General features: G+C 36.6%; 1 protein-coding gene across 3 annotated transcripts in view; it reads left to right on the plus strand.

Annotated features, from left to right (window-relative positions):
- Positions 1–1,665: 1,665 nt before the first annotated feature.
- Positions 1,666–22,803, plus strand: part of LOC128858734 (serine-rich adhesin for platelets) — a 30,763-nt gene continuing 9,625 nt past the window's right edge. The window contains exons 1-6 of one of the 3 annotated variants that reach the window (XM_054095214.1): positions 1,666–1,875; positions 15,274–18,544; positions 18,618–19,265; positions 19,331–19,457; positions 21,426–21,665; positions 21,734–22,152. In XM_054095214.1, coding sequence (XP_053951189.1) covers positions 15,521–18,544; positions 18,618–19,265; positions 19,331–19,457; positions 21,426–21,665; positions 21,734–22,152 — 4,458 coding nt within the window. In that variant the 5' untranslated portion in view covers positions 1,666–1,875; positions 15,274–15,520. Of the gene's footprint in view, positions 1,876–2,161; positions 2,693–2,714; positions 2,832–15,273; positions 18,545–18,617; positions 19,266–19,330; positions 19,458–21,425; positions 21,666–21,733; positions 22,153–22,803 lie in introns of those variants that run through there. The other 2 variants (XM_054095215.1, XM_054095216.1) reach the window with 2 other exon arrangements.

Consider the following 22,803-nt stretch of genomic DNA (forward strand, 5'->3'; position numbering starts at 1 on the left):
ATTCCTACCAGGGATTCCTAAGGAAATACCACTTCCTCAAACAAAATGGAAATTTAAGGTGGGACACAGAAAATATGTTTGTTTCTGCAAAATTTTTGGATTAGAAATCGACTAAAATCAATTTACCGAGGTGGTACTTCTAATACTATTTCAAAGCTAGGTAGAAGTGGCAGTCGGTCCTTAAACCATCTCACTTAGACCATTGCCGATACCAACTACTAATTTCATTGAGAAATGAGCTTCCGGTAAGCAAATCTAATTTTTGCGCTTTACACAACAATATGTATTTGTTGGTTTCTATTCCTTCCGAATTGTCACCAAGAACGGAAAAAGTTTGCATCAAAATTGAGTATTTAGGGGCATGGTTTGAATACTTGAATGCGTCTAACAAGGCAGACAGTGCCAGTAGAGCAAAATGAATAAGAGCAGTGAATTTGTTTTTGCTTTTGGTCCCTAGAACGTCCAAATCTATGAGCAAATATTGACCGTTTTGAGTAACTTAAACAAAATTTTACCAATAGAAAAAGTCAAATAAATAGAAAAAGTCAAATCAGCTGTAATAATTAAATTATTGTTAATTGAAAGCACTAATAATTGAAAAATAATTATATTAAATTCGATATTTCCATTCCTGTATCTTAAAGTTTGTTTAGCAATTCAAAATCATGGGCCGTTTCAATATGCTACGAAAATGTGTCAGTGATCTGCATCTCTACTGACTGCATCAGCTTGCATTGTAAGCACTCGTATTTTGTATGCTCAGCATTTTATTATTATTCGTACATATGTATGTATGTATGTAAATACTTACTATCATGTACTATATGTATATCTATATGTAAAGATGTATGTATGTATGTATATGCATGTACTTTTATGTACATTGGGTCGTTGATTTTCACGCGAGTGCTTAATTTCCAAAAAAACTTAAAATCTTGCTAAATTTCAAGGATACAAGCTGCATAAGCTAAGTAAGGAGGAACTTGCTTGCATATACATACAAGCGTGCATATGTATACATACATGTTACATACATACACGTTAGTGTGAATTGATACTTAAAAAGATACATAAAATATTTATACAAATATTTCTATTTAGTATTTCTCAAAGACAATAGGTACATTTTAACAAAATAGGCTTACATATACCTACTATGTACATACACATACATATGTATGCATACTACATGCTCATCACCCCAACTATTTATAAAATATACACACCCGTAGCAGCACTAAAAGGAGTTAAATTTGGTAAGTATTCGCACATGTACAAGTACACCCAAAATTCAGCTGCATTCATACCGGCCATTTTCCTGTGATGCAGTGCTGCTTGTTGCTGCATTACGTGCGTATGTATGTACATACATATGTAGATATCTTCCATTCGAAGCCAACGACTACCAACAACGGCAGCGACGTCGACAGCACACGCTAACGTTAGTTTCGTCGTCGATGGTAGGTAGCGAACAGCTGGCTGTGTTTTTCAATGAATAGAAAGAGCAAAGAGCGGAATGCTTCCCGAAGCAACAACAAATATATGCTTAGAGAGCGCCTGGCGAGTGACGTGGAGAGCAGACACACCAGTATGGCGGCAGCACATTGCTGGTGCTGGTTCACTAATCGTTCGCTTCATAGCGAATGAGCAGCGTAGCAAGCGTTTAGTTTTATTTTCTACCCCCAACGAGTCAGTTCATATGATCAATATAGTCAATACAATCCTTTGGACTATGTCGCGCAAAGTAGTAAAAGCGTTATACTTAGTAAATAAATAAATCGAAATGAACCACTACATTGACATTGGCAGAGCTTAGAAGAACAGATTAAAGAAGAAACAGAACTGCCAGTGAACGAGAAAAATTGGGAGAAAAACGTAAGGAAACAATCATACTTCAACAAACATAGGCGAATGCAGGAAAACTCAAATCAGACGAATACGAACGAACACGATGTTATGGTAAAGCGAAGTTAACTTGACTAAAGGCGGTATTGGAAGCGTAAGCAGCGACGTTGTTGTGTTGTATTCGGCAGGAAAATTTATGCTGTCTACTGTGGCAGAGGTGCTGCTTCTAGTTACGTTTGACTTTTATGGGAAATAGTGAGTGTAGTTGATTGGTTTGCGCTTGCTTTGACGCCGCGATCTCACGTGCGCTTTGGACCTCACGCTCTTTATACGTTTGTCATTTATTTAATTCCGTTTTTGCCGTGCTCTTCGTTTGATGGTTCCATTTTATTTTCTTTCGTATTCTTGCTCAGTTTTCATGTCATGTCCGCTGTTCGCTCATAATATTCAAGTTTATCAATTTATCTGTATTTGCGGCAATACGTCGTGTGTGCATTTTGTGTTATGTGCGTGTGTAGAAAGAGGTAGAGAAGAAAAATAAACGGCAGGCGAGGAAAAGTTTAACAAATACTACATCATTTGTATTGCATGTGCGAATAAATGCAATGCAATAAGTTGAAAAAGTGGAAAATTGAAGTGAAAATCGGTAGTTAAATTTGCATTGCATTTTGCGAAAGGGCAAAGAAGAAATTTGCACATTAAGTTCGTACGTTCCATAGAGTGTTGTTCGGCTCGGATGGCCTCGGCTCACTCGTCGCGAGTTAGCGTTGCAAGAAAAAGCAAAAGCATTGGTGTGTACGCGTGTGAATAATGTGCTGAGCGTTGTTATTCAGTGAGTTTTGGAACGGTAGGTCATTAATTTTAAATGCAGTTATGGTTGCATGAAGTGTTATTCGAGAGAAATTTAAATTAAATTGTTGAAAATTAAGTAAAAAAAAAAAGTTAAATGTCAAAAAAGAACATATTTCGGCAGAAATATTAAATGGGTACGACATCAATGCGTTATTGTGTGTGTAATGCAAAATTTTACTAGGACAAACGGTGAAGAAAATCGTCAAATGCAATTTATTTGTAAGAAGAGAAGAGAGCAGAGGTTGGAAGAGAAGATTGAAAGTGGTACGAGAAAAATGGCGAACACAAAGTCGCAGCTGCCATCGAAAGACTTGGACTGCGGAGAAGAATATTTGACGTTCGGCAATTTCCGCTTTTAGATTTTGCTATGTTTCCTCTTCTCCGCTTTTTAACTTTGTTTGTTCTCTTTTATTGTTTTATCGTGCGTGGTTTTACGTATCATTTGGTGTACGTTTAGCCCGAATGTGATAATGGCGGACGTTAAAACAAAATCGGCGATTGAAAAGTCGTATATCAGCAAACAGCAATTGCTGGGTTATTGTGGCGAAGTACGATGACGGTGACAACACCGGCGAACATAGGAAGAAAATGGCGTTCTCTGCTATTGCGCTAGCCTTTTTTTTATCGCGCTCCTTTTCGCTACTGTTTATTTCTTTCTATTTTTTTTTCCTTCTTGTTTATAGATACTTATATACAGGAGTATGGTCAACAATACTAATCTACTAATGGACTAATGACTTCTGAATCCTTATATTGAAATTATTATTCATTTGCACGGAAAGGTGCAGTGTTAATGTTGCGTATTTTATACTATTGGCGATGAGCACTTGCTCGTATCTGAATATACAAACACAGCTAACAATTTGGCAGTTATGTTCTGTAAGCTGATATGAATCGGAGCTGTGCCAATAGTTTAAAGCTTGTTTTTTTACTACTAATAATGAAGTGTGCTGGTGGGAAAATGTTTTTGCAAAATGATTTCCCGTTCATACGGGTTCACCGAAGACACTTTGTCGTAATGCCAAGGAACTTTGACAAATTCATGCTGGCGGGCTTTGATAAGTTTGGCTGTCAGTTTTAAATTGATTAAAGTTGTTCCAGCGTAAAGAGTTTTTTAAGGATAGAGTTTTAATAATTTAGGAAAGAAAGCTTAATATCTTACTACGCAATTTCTTTGTAGTGGGAGCAGAAGGTAAGGGCGGAATGGTAAGATGACTTCAGAATGAGAACCTCCGATTTTGGTAGGAACTTATACCACTCGCTTCTCAACTATATTGTTTTATAATAGGGGCGGGTCCGATGTTGACAGGCTATCACTTTGTTTATTACTCAAGTGTTCTATTGTTGTTTTTTTTTTTTTTTTTTTTTTTTTTTTTTTTTTTTTTTTTTTTTTTTTTTTTTTTTTTTTTATTTATTTATTTATGTCAAACGTACGTCCAAATAGGTTATTTTTACAATGATTAACATTAAGAATAGATTAAATATTTAAATCCTAGATTACAAACAATAAAATCACAGTAGTAATAAAAAAGCAGTAATAGTAAAAAAGTTGAAGTTGTAGAAAGTATTGAAAAAAGAAGTAGTAGTAGAGGTAAGCATTGATTGGACTTAAAGAATGAATTATTGTAAATCTATTATTTGAGGTTAGGGTTATCTCTTGTGGCGATAAAGTTAAGTGCCTACCCAGATAGTTGAATTAGACATTGCTGTACATTTTATTGTTCAGTGGTCTCAGTTATATCCTGAGCAGCCATAATCGTAAGCATAGCGCACAGACCATTGGTCGAATTTAACCGGATATATTCAGTTGAGTAATTGAAAGTTGCAACAGGATAAAACATTTGCTATGAGTTTTTGACCAATACTGCTATGTGGATGTCATTGAACATATAAGCATACGTACCTATATAAATATCTGACTTATACATGACTGACTTGGAAATATACTGCGGATGAGAAACTACATATAATTGTAAATATATTTTGTTTGATTTAATAATTACTAGAATAAAAATTTCATGAAAAATCAAACAAATCCTAATTTACTCCCTTAAGTAACATTCTGTGGTAATTTCAATCCCACGCCCATAAAAAAAAAATAAGTATATTTAAATTTTTTTTTTTAAATGAGATATATAAAAAGCTTTTACCTAATACAACATTTTTTTAATCAAAATGTAAATTAGTAATTTCCCTAACACAGAAATTCTTTAAATTTATTTTCGCTTGCTTTTGGTTGACCATCCTTTTTTTCGTTTGTTTTCGGCACCCTTTATTCAAAAATTAATGGGACAGTTAAAGATAATAATTATTATGTTATGTTATAACACACAATTCTACAAATACGAAAAACAAGTAATATAAATGAGTGGAAAGTAAGAAACACAACGCAGGATTTATTATCACGCAAAGCAATTCATTTTATTCATTTGTTTAATTTAGAAACCAAAATATTCACTGATTGATTCACTAAGCAAGTAACTTTGCACACAATCGTTTGTTTATTTTCTGTGCTGGCGTTTCTCAAAACAGCCGATTCGGTAAATTTCACCAAAAATAAAATAGGATAGGGGTACTAAAATGACACCACCTTTGTATCCTTTAAGTCGTGTTTGTGGCCCATCTTTACTTTGTAGTGATGGCAAACACAATGTGGAAAATACAAAAGGTGGCGCCATCTCGCTACCGCTTCTTCGTTCTCAATTTGAGAAACATCAACACTGAAAATAAACAAACCTTTAAAGGCAAATGTATTGACGTGCAGGGGGATGTGTGTGTGATTAATTCTACATTATTAGGTTCATTTTGTTTGTTTATTGTCTGAACTCACGCCACGATTCATCAGGAGGAGCAATTTTGTATTTTAGCATTCTTGGCTAGTAAGCCACATGTGATAAATAAAAGTAAAGTTGCTAAAAACTGTCGAATTGTATATTTCGTTACGTAGGCTAAAGCGTTCTCTCGATGAAAAGCATTCTCCCGCCCGGCATACATATTTAGGTAGATACTTACCTACAGGGACATTAGCAACATGTACCCAAAAATACGGGTGCACTCTGCCGGAAGGTAAGGAATTTGTATCCGGTCAAGGGATGTCCCTACAATACCATTCACCAATAATTTATGTGGAATGTTTTGTGCTGTGAATCAACAACAGCAAGGAAATATTTACGTGGTAAATTACCGCACAACTGAGCGGCGTATACGCAACATTATGTTTCCTCTCCTAATTGTAAGAAGAAAAATTAACAGACGCGGTTGCAAGCACGCGAATATGTCTGCAATACATGCACATTAGAGCCTTGCACGAGCAATTAAAACAGTAACCTGCTAGTTAGCAACCACGCCGATGCGCCGAGTACGCGCTACATAGAGATACATTCGGCAACGTGACATCGCCGATTACTAACAAGCAATGATAAATCCGAGGCCTGTTATTTTCATCGTTGTTTTTATTTAATTTTTTTTGTAGCCGCGTGCACTTGCGCACAAGGGTAATATAATTTTGTTCACATAATGGATATATACCAAAATGCTTAGAATGATGAGAGGAGCCTTGCTAGTCATACCTATCAACAACCACGCCCACCTCCCTTATAATAGTAGTGATGTTTGTGTTATAATTGAAGCAAAATTACTCAAGTTTTGAGGTAATGAGTATATCGTTTCACAATATTATTGATCGATTATTATTACTGAGATCGGGTTGATGCCAAAAATTACCTGAATTACAAAATTAAATTTTAGAAAAATTTCCAAACAAAATTTTATTCAGTTGAAACTAATTGTAACCACGCCAATGCACAAAAATAGTAATAAAAACAGTGTTAGAAATTATAGGCCCATATGAAAGCTATTTACTGGTCCTAAGTTGCTAGAATGCATCTTCAAAAATAAACCGTTTTTTAAACTTAAGCAATTAATTTGTATTAATCAGCATTGTTTAGTAACTCGTAACTCATCTCGCGATTTTTCCTGATAATTGATTTCCTGATACAGAATATCTTATAAAATTCTCTTAATTAAACTTTTCCACGTAGGATTTCTTTTTTGTTTTTTTTTTTTTTGTTAGTGGATCAGATCGCGTATCTTTCAATCTCATCCAATGCACTTGTCCTCTGGTGTCCCGGTTGCCATTTTTACACCGTTATTTTTATTTTATTTGTTAATACAGTCGAACTTCCATATAGTGAATTCGCACGGGACCTGAAAATCACTTCACTATATAGAAACTTCATTATAAAGAAACATTGATTTTTTATGTAATTTTATTTAAAATAATCAGTGAGTTTGGTTTGAATTACAGCCTTCCATTTTTCATTTTCAATAAAAGCTTCCAATTCATGTAGAGAGTTGAAAACATTAATCGGCACGTCACTCCTCATTTCCACAAAGGTTCTAATTACGCTAATGGATGAAGCAGCTTGTATCAACGTAGGTAATGCCTCCTCAGTTTCTGCAAATTTTTCAACGGTCAAATCGTGTTCATCGTTATCTGAAATAATATTTACATATTAAATTTTTGTTTGACTATAAAAAGATAAATGCTTACCAGGTTCAGCTGGAACTCCGCGACTTTCAAAAATGCTGTTGAGAATATCTTCTTCGGATGGGTTGTCCGAAGTCTGCACACCATTATCAACATTTACGTAGTCATCAAACGATGCTTCGATATTTGCTACTTTTTTAAATGAAGACTGTAAAGCAGCCAAATCTGATATTGAAAGAAGGTCCTCTTCAGCCCAATGCTCAAATGGAATCTGCATAGCATCTTTTGAAAGTCCAGCCTTTTTAAAACAGTTGGCAATTGTTTCTGGTTTAACATAGACATTCCATACATTGCTAAGATTTCGAACTGCTTGCAGCAAGTCTATGGCCATAACAGAATTTCCCTCATCCACTTGAGTCAATATATTCGTTAAAATTCGTTTTCTGTAATGTTGTTTCATATTGTAGAGAATGCCTTGGTCCATTGGTTGCAGTAACGAAGTCATGTTGGGAGGAAAATAAGCGAGATGAATGTTTCTCAACTTGTCTCTTACACCTTTAGGGTGGGAAGTGCAGTTATCAACAAAAAACAACACCTTTCTGTTTTGATCACAAAATTTTTTGTCGAGTTTTACAATCCATTTCGTAAAAATCTCACTGGTCATCCATGCTTTTTTGTTAAACTCATAATCGACACCTAAAGATTTTATTCCCTTGAAGCACCTCGGATTTTTGGCCTTTCCGATTACCAGTAATTTTAGCTTTTCTGATCCAGTCATATTGCTTCCCACCAGGACAGTTATTCTCTCCTTGCTTTGCTTCCCACCAAAGCATTTTTCATTTTTGAATGCCAGTGTTTTAGTTGGCAAGCATTTGAAAAACAAAGCAGTCTCGTCGGCATTAAAAATGTCGTTAATGTTGTAATTTTCAATTAATTTCGGTAAGACGTTCGTTACCCATTCATCACGGTTTTCAATGTTGGCGTCAGCACTTTCCCCACATAATGTCTTTTGAATAACGCCATGCCGACTTTTGAACTTGTCTGACCAACCTGTACTTGCCTCAAATTCGTGGTGTCCTAGTGCTTCCGCAAAATCTTTGGCCTTTTGCTTCAATAATGGTCCACATAAAGGGAGATTCTTACCACGTGCAACGAGTAACCATTTCAGCATTGCTTCGTCAATATCCTCAAAATGACAAGGTCGAAGTCTTTTGCGTTTGGTATTTACTGCCAAATCCTCCGCATTTTTTAAAATCACTTCCTTATTTTTTTAAATATTTGATAAAGTGCTGGGAAGAGCTCCGAATTCATTGGCAATATCTTTGTTTTTTTCTTTCCTTCATTAACTTTGTTAATCATTAATAACTTTTTTTCAAGCGAAATGCTGCTTCGATGCGTCATTTTAACTTCAATCACTGAATAAAACTGTAATAGCTCAGCTTTTTCTGTTTTAATTTTGGGATTCCCCTCATTACAGTTTGTCCACATCTAACTGTAATTTTTTGCAACAGAAAACTTTTGAAAAAATTCACTATATGGAGACAAAAACTTAGGACGCTTGAATTTCCAGCTGTAAAATTTGTTCATTGTATAGAAAACTTCACTATATAGAAATTCATTATAAGGAGACAAAAATACACCGAAAGTAGAACGAAAAAGCAGTGTCTTCGAAACCAGTTCATTATAAGGAGAGCTTCATTATATGGAAGTTCACTGTAGAGAAGTTCGACTGTATAAGCTCTCTAATGTTTGCTGATGATTTAGAAATTTACTCGTTGATTACAAATGTAAGTGACGCGAGCATAATTAAAATTGAACTTGAAAGTTGTAGCTATAGACCATAAAAACCGACTGCCTCTTAACATTAAGAAATGTCAGCCAATAACTTTTTCAAGCTTGATAAACCAAACCAGGCCTCATTTCGCATTTAGTCTACCCGTTCTTTAAATGTAATAAATGAGATTAAAGACATTGTTGCATATTTAGTTTCAAAATCTAGGAATAGCATTTTCTAAGCCTTTTTGCATTACTTGCTTTTGTACGACGCTATAATTCTGCTTTCTCAGACCCATGTATAGTAATCTAGGGTAATTGTATGATACTACATAGAATCATATTCCTTCGATATTGACATGCCAATTTTTTTTTTTTTTTTATTTAAAAATTGGAAAAGTAATGAATTACAATCACAATGAATTAAAAAGCATTAGCGGCAAGGCCATCAGCTTAAAAGATTTCTTTGTCAGCTTCTTTCCTACTTGGCAGAGGCTCGGGCTCCATTGATCGTCGATTTCCGTCAAGTGAACAGAGAAGTTGCGAATCGAAGAGGGCTAATATCTACGTACAAGCTGTAGTAAATATTTCCGGAATTGCAAAATATATGCATATTTCGTGGCGGCCCTGGTAGCTACCCTCGGGAGTACGTAGGTTCGAAGGCAATTGCAAACCTCCGAGTGTATTTCTGCCATGAAAAAGATCCAAACTTAAAACCACAAATGGCAGGAGGAGTTCGGCCAAACACCTAATAGGAGTGTACACGCCAATTATTTATTCTTTTTCTTTCTCATAAAAGTAATCAAGTGGTTAGCCAATTAGCCGACAAAACCAAAAGTAAATGCATGCCAGTTTTGTTTTTGTACCTTCGCTACCACTTTATATGAATTCGATTTGCAAGTTATTCTGCCGAACGATGTACATATATTATTCTTCTGTAGTTCCAATTTCTTGTTTGGCTCAGTTAAACTGTCATGACAAAAGTTTGATTGAACGTGAAAATACAATTTAATAAAAAAAGTATCTTTTTGGGCTAAAATTTTGAATTATGTACATATTTCACCCAAGCTGTTAACAATAACCATTTCCGCTTTAGAAAATTCACTAAAAAATAACAATGTAACAAAATAAGTTTTTTGCGTTTTCCTCAAATAATTTTAATTTTTCTCTACAAGTCTGTAATACGAGTAGTACATAGTTCTATTAAATTTTTCGGTATTTGATCATTTTGTATTTAATTAAATCGAAGTTTCCTAATTAAATTATGAATAAAATACTCAAATGTATTCTACCATATGCCCATGTTCAATTTATCAAATTGTAATTAACTCGGCTTAACTGGTGGTAGGTCCGCTAGTCCTGTCGTAACGTCAAGTGTGTTTGCCATGTGGCAAGAAGATGCAAATATGTACAAACCTGAAGCTACTTAACAAGTATGAGTATGTTTAAACGCATGTTTGCATGTATGTTTGTATGTAGTGTAAAAGTGTTAACAATGAGTGCTCGCCCCCACATTTCGATTCATATTAATCATACGCTTGTATGGCAATATTTGTCTCCCTTAACATTTTCGGTGGTTGATTTTTTCGTCTTCTGTGCAAACTCACTGTAAGTTCAAGAGAGTTATGTTAAGATTCTTGACCCAGCTAACTAAAATCTCATTCGTTGCTTACTTGCTTGTTATAAACGTTTAAGTAGTAAAAAAGGGTAATATACCGCTTTATACGACTATCAACTTACGCGCCTACTGCGTATACATACATATATTTATGTGTGGTATGTATAATTGTATTTCCATTGCATCTCTGCATGTACGCGTCTATTATGTTGGTGTACATGCCTACGAGCATTCTGCTTAGCTTTTGCCAACAGATACAGAATTTGATCTTACACCTCTGATTTTGTTGCTACAACCAATTAAATGGACCTTCAAGCACATTAATTTCGTTGCAGCTTCGTAACCGGTTTTCAGGAGCAAATATGCGTGAACAAGTGTTTAACGAGTTCCTTTTACTCGTTATTATTTTTAACTTTCGCAATGTCTTTTCTTTCTTCGTTCTGCAGGATTAACATTAACAAACTTGTTGCTTGCTGTTATTTATGCAGTGAGTAAGCCGAACCTAACCAGCATCCGATGGTAATCGTCAAGTGAACGAAACAACAGTCGTAAAATTTGCGTCTGTTAAGTTTTATTATCTTGTTTGCTGATGTTTCGTTTCGTGCGGATGTATGAATGTGCATGAACGTATGACTGAACTTATCAACTTTTATTTGCGTGTGCGTGTATTGTTGCAAACCGAATTCTCTGTCATCTCCTGCAAACCCTTTATTTATTTATTTGTATTCTTATAAGGTCTATAATTTAGTAAGGAAATTACAATTTTCGTACCTTTGGCATATGCAGTTTTGGTATAAAAAATAAAAATAAATAATTGGCGCGTACACTTCTGTTAGGTGTTTGGCCGAGCTCCTCCTCCTATTTGTGGTGTGCGTCTTGATGTTGTTCCACAAATGGAGGGACCTACAGTTTCAAGCCGACTCCGAACGGCAGATATTTTTATGAGGAGCTTTTTCATGGCAGAAATACACTCGGAGGTTTGCCATTGCCTGCCGAGGGGCGACCGCTATTAGAAAAATGTTTTTATTAATTTTGCTTTCACCGAGATTCGAACCAACGACCTCTCGGTGAATTCCGAATGGTAATCACGCACCAACCCATTCGGCTACGGCGGCCGATATATTTTTACAACCTTAATATACAATATATAAACTGTAGATGGACCGCTTTTCCTTGATTTTAATAAAATTGATACCTCAAACATGAAAATTGATAGAGTATCAAATAAGCATAATGGGGCGGGTGTAATAAACGCTGATAGTGTTATAAAGAGAAACTAAAATCAGCTTTAGCAAACAATCTCAATATGCATTTTTATTACTATCACAGAAGCGAAAATGAATAATCTCAAAATGTTGGCAAGTCTTATAAACGCTGAATTAATAAATAAAATTCAAAATCAAAATAGCTTCCTAAATGCTGCCAACTTAAGATGCATTAAAATACTTAGACCGAAAAGCAATAAGGAGGCATTCAATACGACAATTGAAATCAGACACATTTTTCCGGCAGGTCGTAGATTAAAAATATGCTACAAGTGTTTGGGTTTCAACCATGGCCTTAGCAAAAGTTAAGGTGTGGCAAATGTAATCCAAAACAAAGGCTGAATCGAGACACTAAATACAACTCATTTAAGCATGGAAAGCAAAGCTTAGGATGTTAGCAACTAAAATCAAAAAGAGGGCAACGCTTAATTTTATGATTTACACCTAATTACACAATAGATACGTTCCCAAAAAAATTTTGTAAAAAGAGAATTAGGTGAAAACAATATTAAAAAACTCTTTTTAGAGTTCACTTAATGGGTTACATGGGTTTCGTCGGGTAAAACAAGGCCTATTTTCAATATTATAATAATTTCTATGTAAAAAATTATTTATTTAATTTAAACTTTTCTCTGTCTTATAGATACATATTTAAAGAATAATTTCTGAAATTGACAAAAAAAAAAATGAAAACTCCTCCATTGTGACGTCATTTCCGGTGACCCCTCGAAAAAAGGTGCGTCCGCGTTGTCAGCATAACTCCTGACAGGCTCATCAAAAATGCAAAAAAACAAAAATTAATGCTTTAGTTAAGACCATAAACTCGTGCTTGAACGAAAGACAGAAAAAAAAAGTAAAAATTGGAATTTTGGCAGACATTTTTGCAAAAAAATGAAAATTTCGGTCAAATTTGCTTGACATTTTGTTTTTTTTAAATAGTTGCAATTGAAAAAAAAACATAATCCTTCGTTCAAGCACGAGCAAATTGTATTTCGAACACCTGTGTAAAATTTTATCAAGATCGGTTGAGTAGTTTTCGAGAACATTTGACAACCGAATTTGAAAACACGGTTCCTAGAAAAGCGCGTTTAAAGTTTTGAGTAACAATAAGAGTGGCTTGGAGCGCACACATTCCAAAGGCTGTATCTCCGAATTTATTATTCGGATCGACTTGAAAATTTAGGATAATATTCCTGAGATGTTGTAGAAATTAATAAGCCAAAAAAAACCCACGTAACCCATTAAGAATTGCCTTCATGCTTACACATTTTAATTTATTAAATATATTATAAAAAAAAAATTATGAGTCTCAGAGACTTTTCACGAGTCTAATTTAAACGCTTCGTACATGCACCAAAATTTCTCACTCAAAAAATTCATAAATATTGAAAATTGTGTTAAAACAAAACAATTCGTGTAAAAAAAGTTTTTTTTGCTTTTTAACTCGTGTAAAAAGAGCATTAGGTGTATATGTATTTTGTGGTGGTAAAGTTTACTTTTAAATTTTTGTTAACTGTAAGAAGCTCCATTCTTATATCTGCTGACAGTTCGTTGTACTTTTTTTATTGATAGCATTGAACACATCTTTTTATTAATAATGTTATAGAGTTAATTTGCAAATAAAATGAATGTAGAGTTGTGATTAAATATTATATAGCCGAGTGGGTTTAGGTGTCATTACCACTTTGATTATGAATCACCAACTGATAGAAAAAATTTGTTTTGTAGCGGTCGACCCTCGAACGAAAATTTTAAATCTCTCCATTTGTATATTAACATTAGCTGGCAAAACTTTTGATTGAATAAATCGCTGAATGCCGTGTTCAAAATTGGCTTTATTCATCAACGTAATTTCCATCAAGAACAACGAAATCCTTCCATCGCCGCTCTAACATTACAATACCACTTTTGTAAAAGGATTTATTTTTTTCCTCAAAATAGGCTTCAGTTTCAGCGATAACCTCTTCATTCGAGCTTAATTTCTTATCGGCGAGCCTTTTCTTCAGGTCTGCGAACAGCCACTAGTCGCTAGAAGCCAAATCTGATGAATACGGTGGATGTGGTAGCTATTCGAAGTCCAATTTATGCAGTTTTGTCAATGTTTTGAGTGATTTGTGACACGGTGCGTTGCCTTGAAAGTGAGCAAACGCGGCATCTTCTTTGAACAGGCCTTTCTCATAGTCAAATTCTCATGCAATATAAAGCCAACGCGTTCTTTTGATATCTTTACGACGTCAACTTACTCCTGCAAATTCACTTCAAAACGATTTTGTGTTTGATTTTTTTTTTATGTTTTCTGGTGTTACTGACCCATTTGGACCGTCACTACGTTGTGCATCATCGGTGTCTCTACGATCATGTTTAAAGTCAGCAAAGCATCGTTTTATTGTTGTTTCTGATGGAGCGGATTCTCCATAGCACTTCGCTTGAACGGTATTTTTCTCCATCAAGGAGCAGTGCAAAATTAAAACATGAAAGTCTTTTTGATCCTTTGTTTTTAAAATAACAAAAGTAGTGTCGCTCTTTGCACAATAAGTCACGAACTAATGAATAGAATATCATGAAATTTTAACAGCTGTCCTTTTAAGGTTAGTACTAACTGAAAAAGAGATGAATGCAATAAATAAAACTAATGCCATCTATGTGTTAAGCTCGAGACCTATCAGCCCATGTGTTATTATATAATATATTGTTCCCTCTACTCCTCACAATACCGTATTCATATCCATATTTATTTTATCCATTATTATTAACCTGATATGATAGCGGGCAGGTCTGAAGTATGCATGCGCGCCTTATCCGACCGTACTTACTAGAGACAAATCCAGAAAACGTGGTGGCACATCATTTCTTTCTTTATAAAACGACATTTAATGGAATAAAACTATCAAGTTTATTGTAAAGTAAGTCCAAGTCTGTATACCAATCATTATTATGTTTGTAGGAAACAAATAGTGAGGGGTTTCTTAATAAGGGCGGGTCCCTGTTGATAAGCCACGGCAACGTCTGTCAAATCGGTTGTTTATTAATCGGTCACTGAGACCAAATCAACGGCATGCTGTTCCAGGTGATAATACTTCTTATGAACAATTGAATTGTACGGTTATCTCCAAGATCGTGTTCTGTGGTTATGAAAGATATTAATTTATATTTTCAACACCGTACCATATGAAAGGTATACAACTGCTGTGTTGGCCTTCCATTAAACCCAGGGAAATGGTGAATAGTTGAATTTACTTGGGTATAATAGAAGTAATTACAAACAAAACTTAACTGGTTACCAAAGCCATAACGTGTTCGTTTCGAATTAGCCACACTTTTCCAAAGCTTTTGTTTCTGTCATAGGAAAACAGAATACAAGTAAAAACATTTCTGGATATCTTTTGCATGAATTCACAAACTAACAAATTGTTTATTCTTTTTATTTACAGCGGTTAAACTAAATGCTGGAGGTGAGTTCCAAAAGCAAAGCAGAAAACGCAGCATTGGTTGTGTTCAGGCACAAACGCTTTGAGCGGGAGCCTTTTCGCCGCTCAATATAATCGCATATCCACGTATGTGCGTAAAGTGAGGAATCACTCAGAAAGGATTAAAGAACACAAACAGTTTGCTAATATTGCCAGCAGTCTTTAGAGCTCTGAAAAAATTGAAGCTTTAGCTGCGAGTAGCAAAAATATAATGTCGACACGTAAAACGTCGGCAGCAGCAACAACAGCGGCTGCAACAACGCCACAAGCTGCAACATCAAGTGCAAAGTCGGAAAATGCGACAGCAAAAGGAGCGTCGGCAACATCTACAACAGCAAAGACAATAGCAGTGGCATCCACAAAGACTACTTCATCCACAACAAACACAAGTGCTGAGGAGAAAGCCGAAATGGGGTCGAATGCATCCACTGTCACTTGTGTTGATGTTGAAATGAGTGAAGTGACAGAATCAGTTAATACAAACAAAGAAACAACAAAGACAGACATTAAACGCGCCAGTAGCGAGCCAAAGCGTATAACGAGAAATTCTCCGTTACTACTTGCATCTCCAACACCTTCTAGTGGCGCCAGAAAGGAGTCGCGTAGTAACGAAACTTGTGATTCGGAATTGACAAATAGTGAGAGCGAAGACGGCGGTGGTGCTCCGCGACGATCATTGCCTATAAAAGGGCGCAAATCACTAAAAGAATGTAGAGAGACCAAAATATCTGCCGAAAAGGATAAAACGGAGACTGATAATGCGGCAGAAGTCAATGAATCTCATAAGGCGGCAAAGGATGTCAAAGAGAAAGAAGTTAAGGTATCTAAAGAAATTAAAGAGTGTAAAAAGAAAGAAGATGGTGAAACAGATGAAAGCACGAAAGACAATAGCCTGGCAAATACACATGTTAATGATAGCACTCATACTCAAGCATCAGCAACAAACAGGCTAACTAGAAAGTCTGTGGCACAGGAACTGGCGGCTAATACCCGAGTAACTCGTAACCGCCAATCGAACACATATCGTCCTGAAACTCCTCCAAACGCCACAACTTCTACATCGACACGTCCTCGTCGTTCCACAGCCGGGAAGAAAAATTCATTTTCATCAGGTGAGCCAGCTTCAAAACGTAAACGTGCCGATGACGAAGGTCCTACAAGTGGAACTACAGAATCCCATGTTATGAAATCTATCAAAATTGAACCGAAAGATGACTTCGAGGTTGCAGAGGATGAGTTGCCTCCACCAAACCATGCGACCGCCAGCAGTAGTAATGAAACTGAGGTTTTGAAAATAAAATCAGAGCCTGTTGAAAGTGACGAATCTGCAACAGATGTGTGCATAACAAACTCCAGTGTGACGCGAAGTCGTAGCCGTTGGAGTGCACGCAAACCACATCAAACAAGCCTGCAAAATTCCCCAAGCACGCGTGCAACGCGGCACTCGAAGACCGCCTCGCCATCGCCAACTCCTCTAAGCGGTAATACAGTAACGGAAGGGAAGCGTAAACGTATCAACGCTCAATCGAATGCACTAACGCGTAGCTCATCACTGACGCTTCTAAAGACTGCAGCAGTAACAGGCGTCACCAATCCTGCCGCCACACCACTTCATGTACCTGACGACGACTCTAAAGACAGCATGGCATCTTCATCCATAGATGACTTGTTACCGGATATAAAGATGGAAAAGTTGACACCCGATTTGGCTGATGAAATAAATTTGGACAATGAGGTGGATGAAAAACATGTCGGCGCTAGCAGTGCCGTTGCTGTGCCACTCACAGTTGAAACGGAAATGAACATAGAATCAAAGGATATGAATGTACCCAATGCAATTGATGGAATAAAGGATGTTTTGCCAAAAGCACAGCCAAGCACGTCATTGGCCACTACCAGTAATTCCTCAGCAGCCAATGAAGAAGCTGTTAAGGCAGCCTCACTTAGTCCAGAAATGGTGAGTGAAGGGGTGAGTGAAATCAGTGTCAAACAATTCTACAAAAAACCGAAATTCTTGGAAAATAATTTGGGAATTGAAGAAGATCCAAAATTAGGAGAGATTGTCCAAAAAGTGTCTACAGAGAAGGAAAAAGATCAAACAAGCACATATGAAAAAGATATAATTAATGCAGTGGATAGTGATGGTACTTCAATACCACCTAAGCACAAGGCAGCGAATGATGAGAGTGATGCAATATCGATTGAGAGCGATGAAATAAAAGAAGGTGATTTACGAGTAGATGAAACTCTTGAAGATAAGAAAAATTCATTCACTGAAGATGCCAATAGCTTAAGCACAGAAATTTTGTCACCACTAGTAATCGAGGAAGATGATGAAGTGGATGCTATTGCCGAGGATGTTATAGAAATAACGGAATGTGCGGAAAGTGAAGCATCCAAAGGCGACAAAGAAGGCACGAAACAAGATCTTGAAGACCTGAAAAACGTGGAGGAAATAGAGGGCGAGGATGATGTCACAATGGAGGAATGCGAGACAATTTCAATAGATAATCCCCCAGTGCATGAAAATATAGTGGACGAGACACCCGTTGACGGAGATTTAGAAAATGACTCTAAGCATTTGGAGAATGCAATTGATTTCGGGGTATCAAATGGAAAAGATAAAAAAATCAAAGAAAAGACTAAAACTGAATGTGATAGTATAGAAGCCAAGCTTACAGTTGAAAATGAAAATAATATTGATACGAAAGATGAACTCACTGAGGGTGAAATGGATGCAAAGGTAAAATGTCTAGTTGAGGAGGAGAAAGTGATAACAAAATACTCAGAAGACAAGCCTCTCCAAATGGACGTTGATGGGGATGAATGCATAGACCTAGCGGAGGCCATGGATACTGTTCATTCAGATGAGGAGGATGAAACCAAATTATGTATTGATATGCAGGAAGAAGACAGCTCAGCTGCTAATATGGAGATTATAGAAAACATTGAAGACGATGAGGTTGTTGCTAAAATTGATGCCGAGTTAAAAAAATATGACGATTTAGAGAAGAGCAAGGTCCGAGAAAAAGTAGTTATTGCTAATTCGGCTAACTCCGAAAATAATTTCGAACATAAAGAAATTAAGTTGCCCCTTCTTGGTGATTTAATTAAATCAAATTGTATTCTGAAAGACGAAAAAGAATCTATTAGCACCACTGATAGGCTGGAACAAAATGAGAGTAACCCTGTTGAGATAGCATTGCTTGAATCTGCAGAGGGTGTTGAAATAAAGGTTGGTATATTCGTTGAGTATAGATGAGTTTTTGTTATGTTCATTCATTCTAATTTAAATTTGCACATTTTAGGAATCAAACGATACAGATAATACAGAAAAGGAGACACCATTTTCTTCTACAGCAAATTCGCCAGCTAAACCCTTAGTTGGTCAAAAGGAGGACGATTCAACATCCATGAAGTCCGGCCAATCGACCGACAGTAGCTCCTGGGTGACGCTTGATTTGGAGCACGATGAGGAGGCATTACGTCAAAAGGAACAGCACTTGCAAAATCTCGGACTTTTAACACATAAGGCTGCCGAAAAGCAACGTCAAGAATACATAAAAAGTTCCGCAGCTGCAGAAGCTTCACGTGCCCAGCACCAAAACAGCAGCAGCACTGGAAGTAAACGCAATGGCAAATCGTCGAGTACTGCTGTAGCGCAGGAGTACACCGGTACGTTAAAAACAGTCATTAAAATAAATCGCAATACAAGCGGGGGAAGCCATGCTTCGACCTCGGGGGCTAGTAATGGCCGCAAAAGCAACGGTAATGGCAGTCAACATTCAACGGCTTGCGCTGGTACCTCAAAAGACGCGACAAATGGCGGCACGGTTCGTAGACAATCACTAAAAATGACATTCCAAAAGGGCCGGGCACGCGGTCAGGGACATGCAGACCGCGCTGCTGATCAGCACAGTAATGTGGAGGATGCCTATTACACTATTCAGAACGAGGTATTAATTTTAACAATATTCAATTACGTTAAACCGTTTTTAACAAATGTTTTTTTTTTTTGCAGAACGAAGGTGGGCTAAAAGCAGGCAATGCCGGTTCTACGGCGGAGCATTCAAATGTTCAAACGCATGGTAGAAAATCATACAATCGATCTAACACTACTAGCCATTCTACAAATACCGCTACCATTGGTGTGTGTTTTGGATTTAACCATTTACAAAACGCTTTTGCAGTAGTTCAATTTAGTTTGAATTGCTGCAGTCAGTTAGTTATAAATGTATAACCGTTATTAACCGCTCCTTAAGTGGGCAAAATAGGGCTTGCTTTTCGCTTCCAGAAATAGGAAAGTGCACTTGCGCTCACATAATTAAGTCTTTATCTTTTCACAATTTTTTTCATGTTTTGGTTATGAAATTTAACAAATACCAAAAAAAGATATGCGACATATAAAAATAGTTATAAAATCCAAAGCAGATCGTGGATCGCACAGAAATCAATATATTTCACTTTCAACCCGCTTTCTAATAAAGTATTTCTTAGTCTGCGGTGGAGATTTTCGTCAAATTCGCTTGGCTCTCAATGGCTTAATTATGGGAGCACAAGTGCATATGCACGGGATTTTATTATTTTCATTTATTATATTGGCTTTATTTTTTCTATTGTTGGTATAGTCACAACCTTAAGAGCCTTTGTCAAAAGTCAGTATGAGACAAGAATATTTCGGCGACTTTTTAAGCCAAGTTCAATTCTGTAGTACTGGGCATTTAAACTTAGTTGAGCAGAAGGTTTGTAGAAATAAAAATGGACTGAAAAGCACACACGCTAACAACCGCTATTGCTGGCTTTGCTTTTCTAATAGCATCCACCATAATTTTTTTTTTAATTCGAAATCTTGCTAAAACACCAGTTCTTGGTTGGTTATAAAACTGGATCTTTCCTGTCGGGTAGACCCAACTGTTGAGGAAAAGTTGCCGTTCTTGTTGAAACAGCATAAAACATCCCCAATAAACTTAAAAAAATGTTGCCAAAGTGATACCACTTAGTCGATAGCATAAACCGGACTCTCGTGGCAAGGTCGTGCTGCTTCACAGCTGTCTAAAGAACGTGTACACTAGGACGGGTCGATTTAAAAATCGCTCATTGCTCTGTGAAAATCGTATTCTAGGGATCAAAATAAAAAACTTTGCCGAACGACCCATACCTCTAAAACGAATTCTGATGTCCCCCAATTTGGGTCGAATGAAAAATCCCACTTTGACCCATTTAGAGTGCTCTAATCGAGTCGAAATGTATGACCGACCCCCACTAACTTTGGACGGCCGATCCACCCATGTCAGTGGCACACCCCCTGCAACTCCCCTGTGGGGTTCCCCATACAATCATTTCAAAATATCACCATTTTTGGCCTTTACATGAGAAAAGAAACTAAAAAGTTCGACCCAAATTGGGGGGCATCAGAATTCGTTTTAGAGGTATGGTTCCTTCGGCAAAGTTTCTTATTTTGATCCCTAGAATATGATTTTCACAGAGCAATGGGCGATTTTTTTGCCTCCCCACAAATCGGCCCGCCCTAGTGTATACGTATGTGTAAATAAAACAATCGTATTGCGGACAATTTCTAATAGTGTTCAAAGCACGAAAAAAAGTGTGGGCACGAATGTATTCATGATAAAAACAGCAGCGGCTTTGGTTCTTAATTTGAAGAAAAAATATTTCCCATTAGGCGTTTTAACGATAAACAGCTCTGACGTCGTCCAGGACTAGGATTCAGCATTTTTTAATTGATAAAATCCCAAATATATGCACTTTTACGTATTGCTTTGATGTATTATAGTTGAATATCGCCGACTGTCTCGCACAAATGTCAAACTACTGTGCTTTATAAATATTTCAACTGTTGTTTCACATTTTTGCATGCACCATAAACAACTCTAAAGTTATTTGCATTTTTAAGTATTGCATAAAATATTACTTTAAACACTTGCATTGGCCTTGGACAACCCATATTATCGCATCTTATTACTCTTTAGTTGCACACACCGAAAATTTTAAGTTGAGCCTATTTGCTATTTTGGTGCTATTTTTGTTAATCTGACCTAAAAAGTGCATAAATACCTAAAATTAAATTTAATGTTTTAAACCTTTTACTATTTTTACAGACTCCTCACATTCGGAGAGTTACGACGCAATACGTCACCACCCCATGGCAAGTACTTCACACAAAAAGGACGAAAAAGAGGAAATACTCATACCTGAAAAGGCGTCGTCATTCAAATTTCACCCTGAACGCATATGCGATGATCAGTGTTTTTACTGTAGCGGCAAATTTGGGATTTATGATACTCCTTGCCATGTAGGCCAATTAAAATCAGCAGAACGACAGCAAAAGATACTTGCAAGTAAGTAATAGTTTACAATTAAATAGTTTATTTATTTATTTCTTAATTAATTGACATTTTTCACACAGACGAAGAGAAAATAACAGTCGATAGCTGCTTGTGTGATGCTTGTTTCCGACATGTTGATAGGCGTGCGAATGTTCCATCCTACAAAAAACGTGTGTCTGTAACAGGCGGTCTCGTTAATCGCGCTGGTCCATCATCTTCATTAGGTGTTAGGGAGATTGGCGATGCCCCATTGGAAGTCGATGATGCTCCACAGTTTCACAAGTGCTTAGTGCCAAACTGTGCCAATCCAGCTGCACGTTCGCTGCGCCGCAAATGCATACGGAAAAGTGTGAAAAAATTTCTGTTAAAATTCGACATGCCAACCGGTTCAACTTGCGTATGGCTATGTCAAAACCACTATGGCACCGTTATGCAGTGCACAGGATGTGTGCTCTGCAAACGACGGCTAGGCAAAAACCACATGTACCATATAACATCGGTAAGTCTACAATTCATTTTATAAAACGAAAAATCTATGTTAAACTAATACAAAAGCAAAGATCTTTAACTCTCCGTTGGACACGTTTTTTAATATTTTCGACTGGCCGCCCGGTTCTGGCCTTTTTTCATCCTGTCCGAAGATCTTTTTTAAAAGGTTATATCCATAAATCGATAGAAAATTAATTTTAGGAAGTCACCTGGAAGCTCACGTCGTTAGCCATAAAGAAATGTGTTAAATTCATATCCAAAATCGAAAAGTGTGGTCAGACCCGGGGTGACCAACGGAGGGTTAATGGTTGTTCAGCTAAAAGAGTTTGAATTGAATTGACCCTTAAGTATAAAGTTTCTTTGATTAGCTGGTTAGCATTTTGATGTAAGATCTAAACTGTTGCTTTAGATGATGAAAACTTATCAAAGAATATTAAAAACTTGTTGGAATAATCATAATATTTGAAGTATAGAAATATGTCTTAAAAATTACAATGCCCTGTTTTTAGAGTTGTGACTTTAGGTTAGGTTAGGTTGTAGCGGTTGTCCACTATGCGACATCCTCACCCTCATTTGATTCCGCATTGGGAACTTGTCCTGTGACTTAAACGATATAAAACATTTGCCATAAAGTAGTAGATGCCGAAATATATTGTATAAA

Source organism: Anastrepha ludens, chromosome 3 (assembly GCF_028408465.1).
Source record: "Anastrepha ludens isolate Willacy chromosome 3, idAnaLude1.1, whole genome shotgun sequence".
Classification (NCBI taxonomy): Eukaryota; Metazoa; Arthropoda; class Insecta; order Diptera; family Tephritidae; genus Anastrepha; species Anastrepha ludens.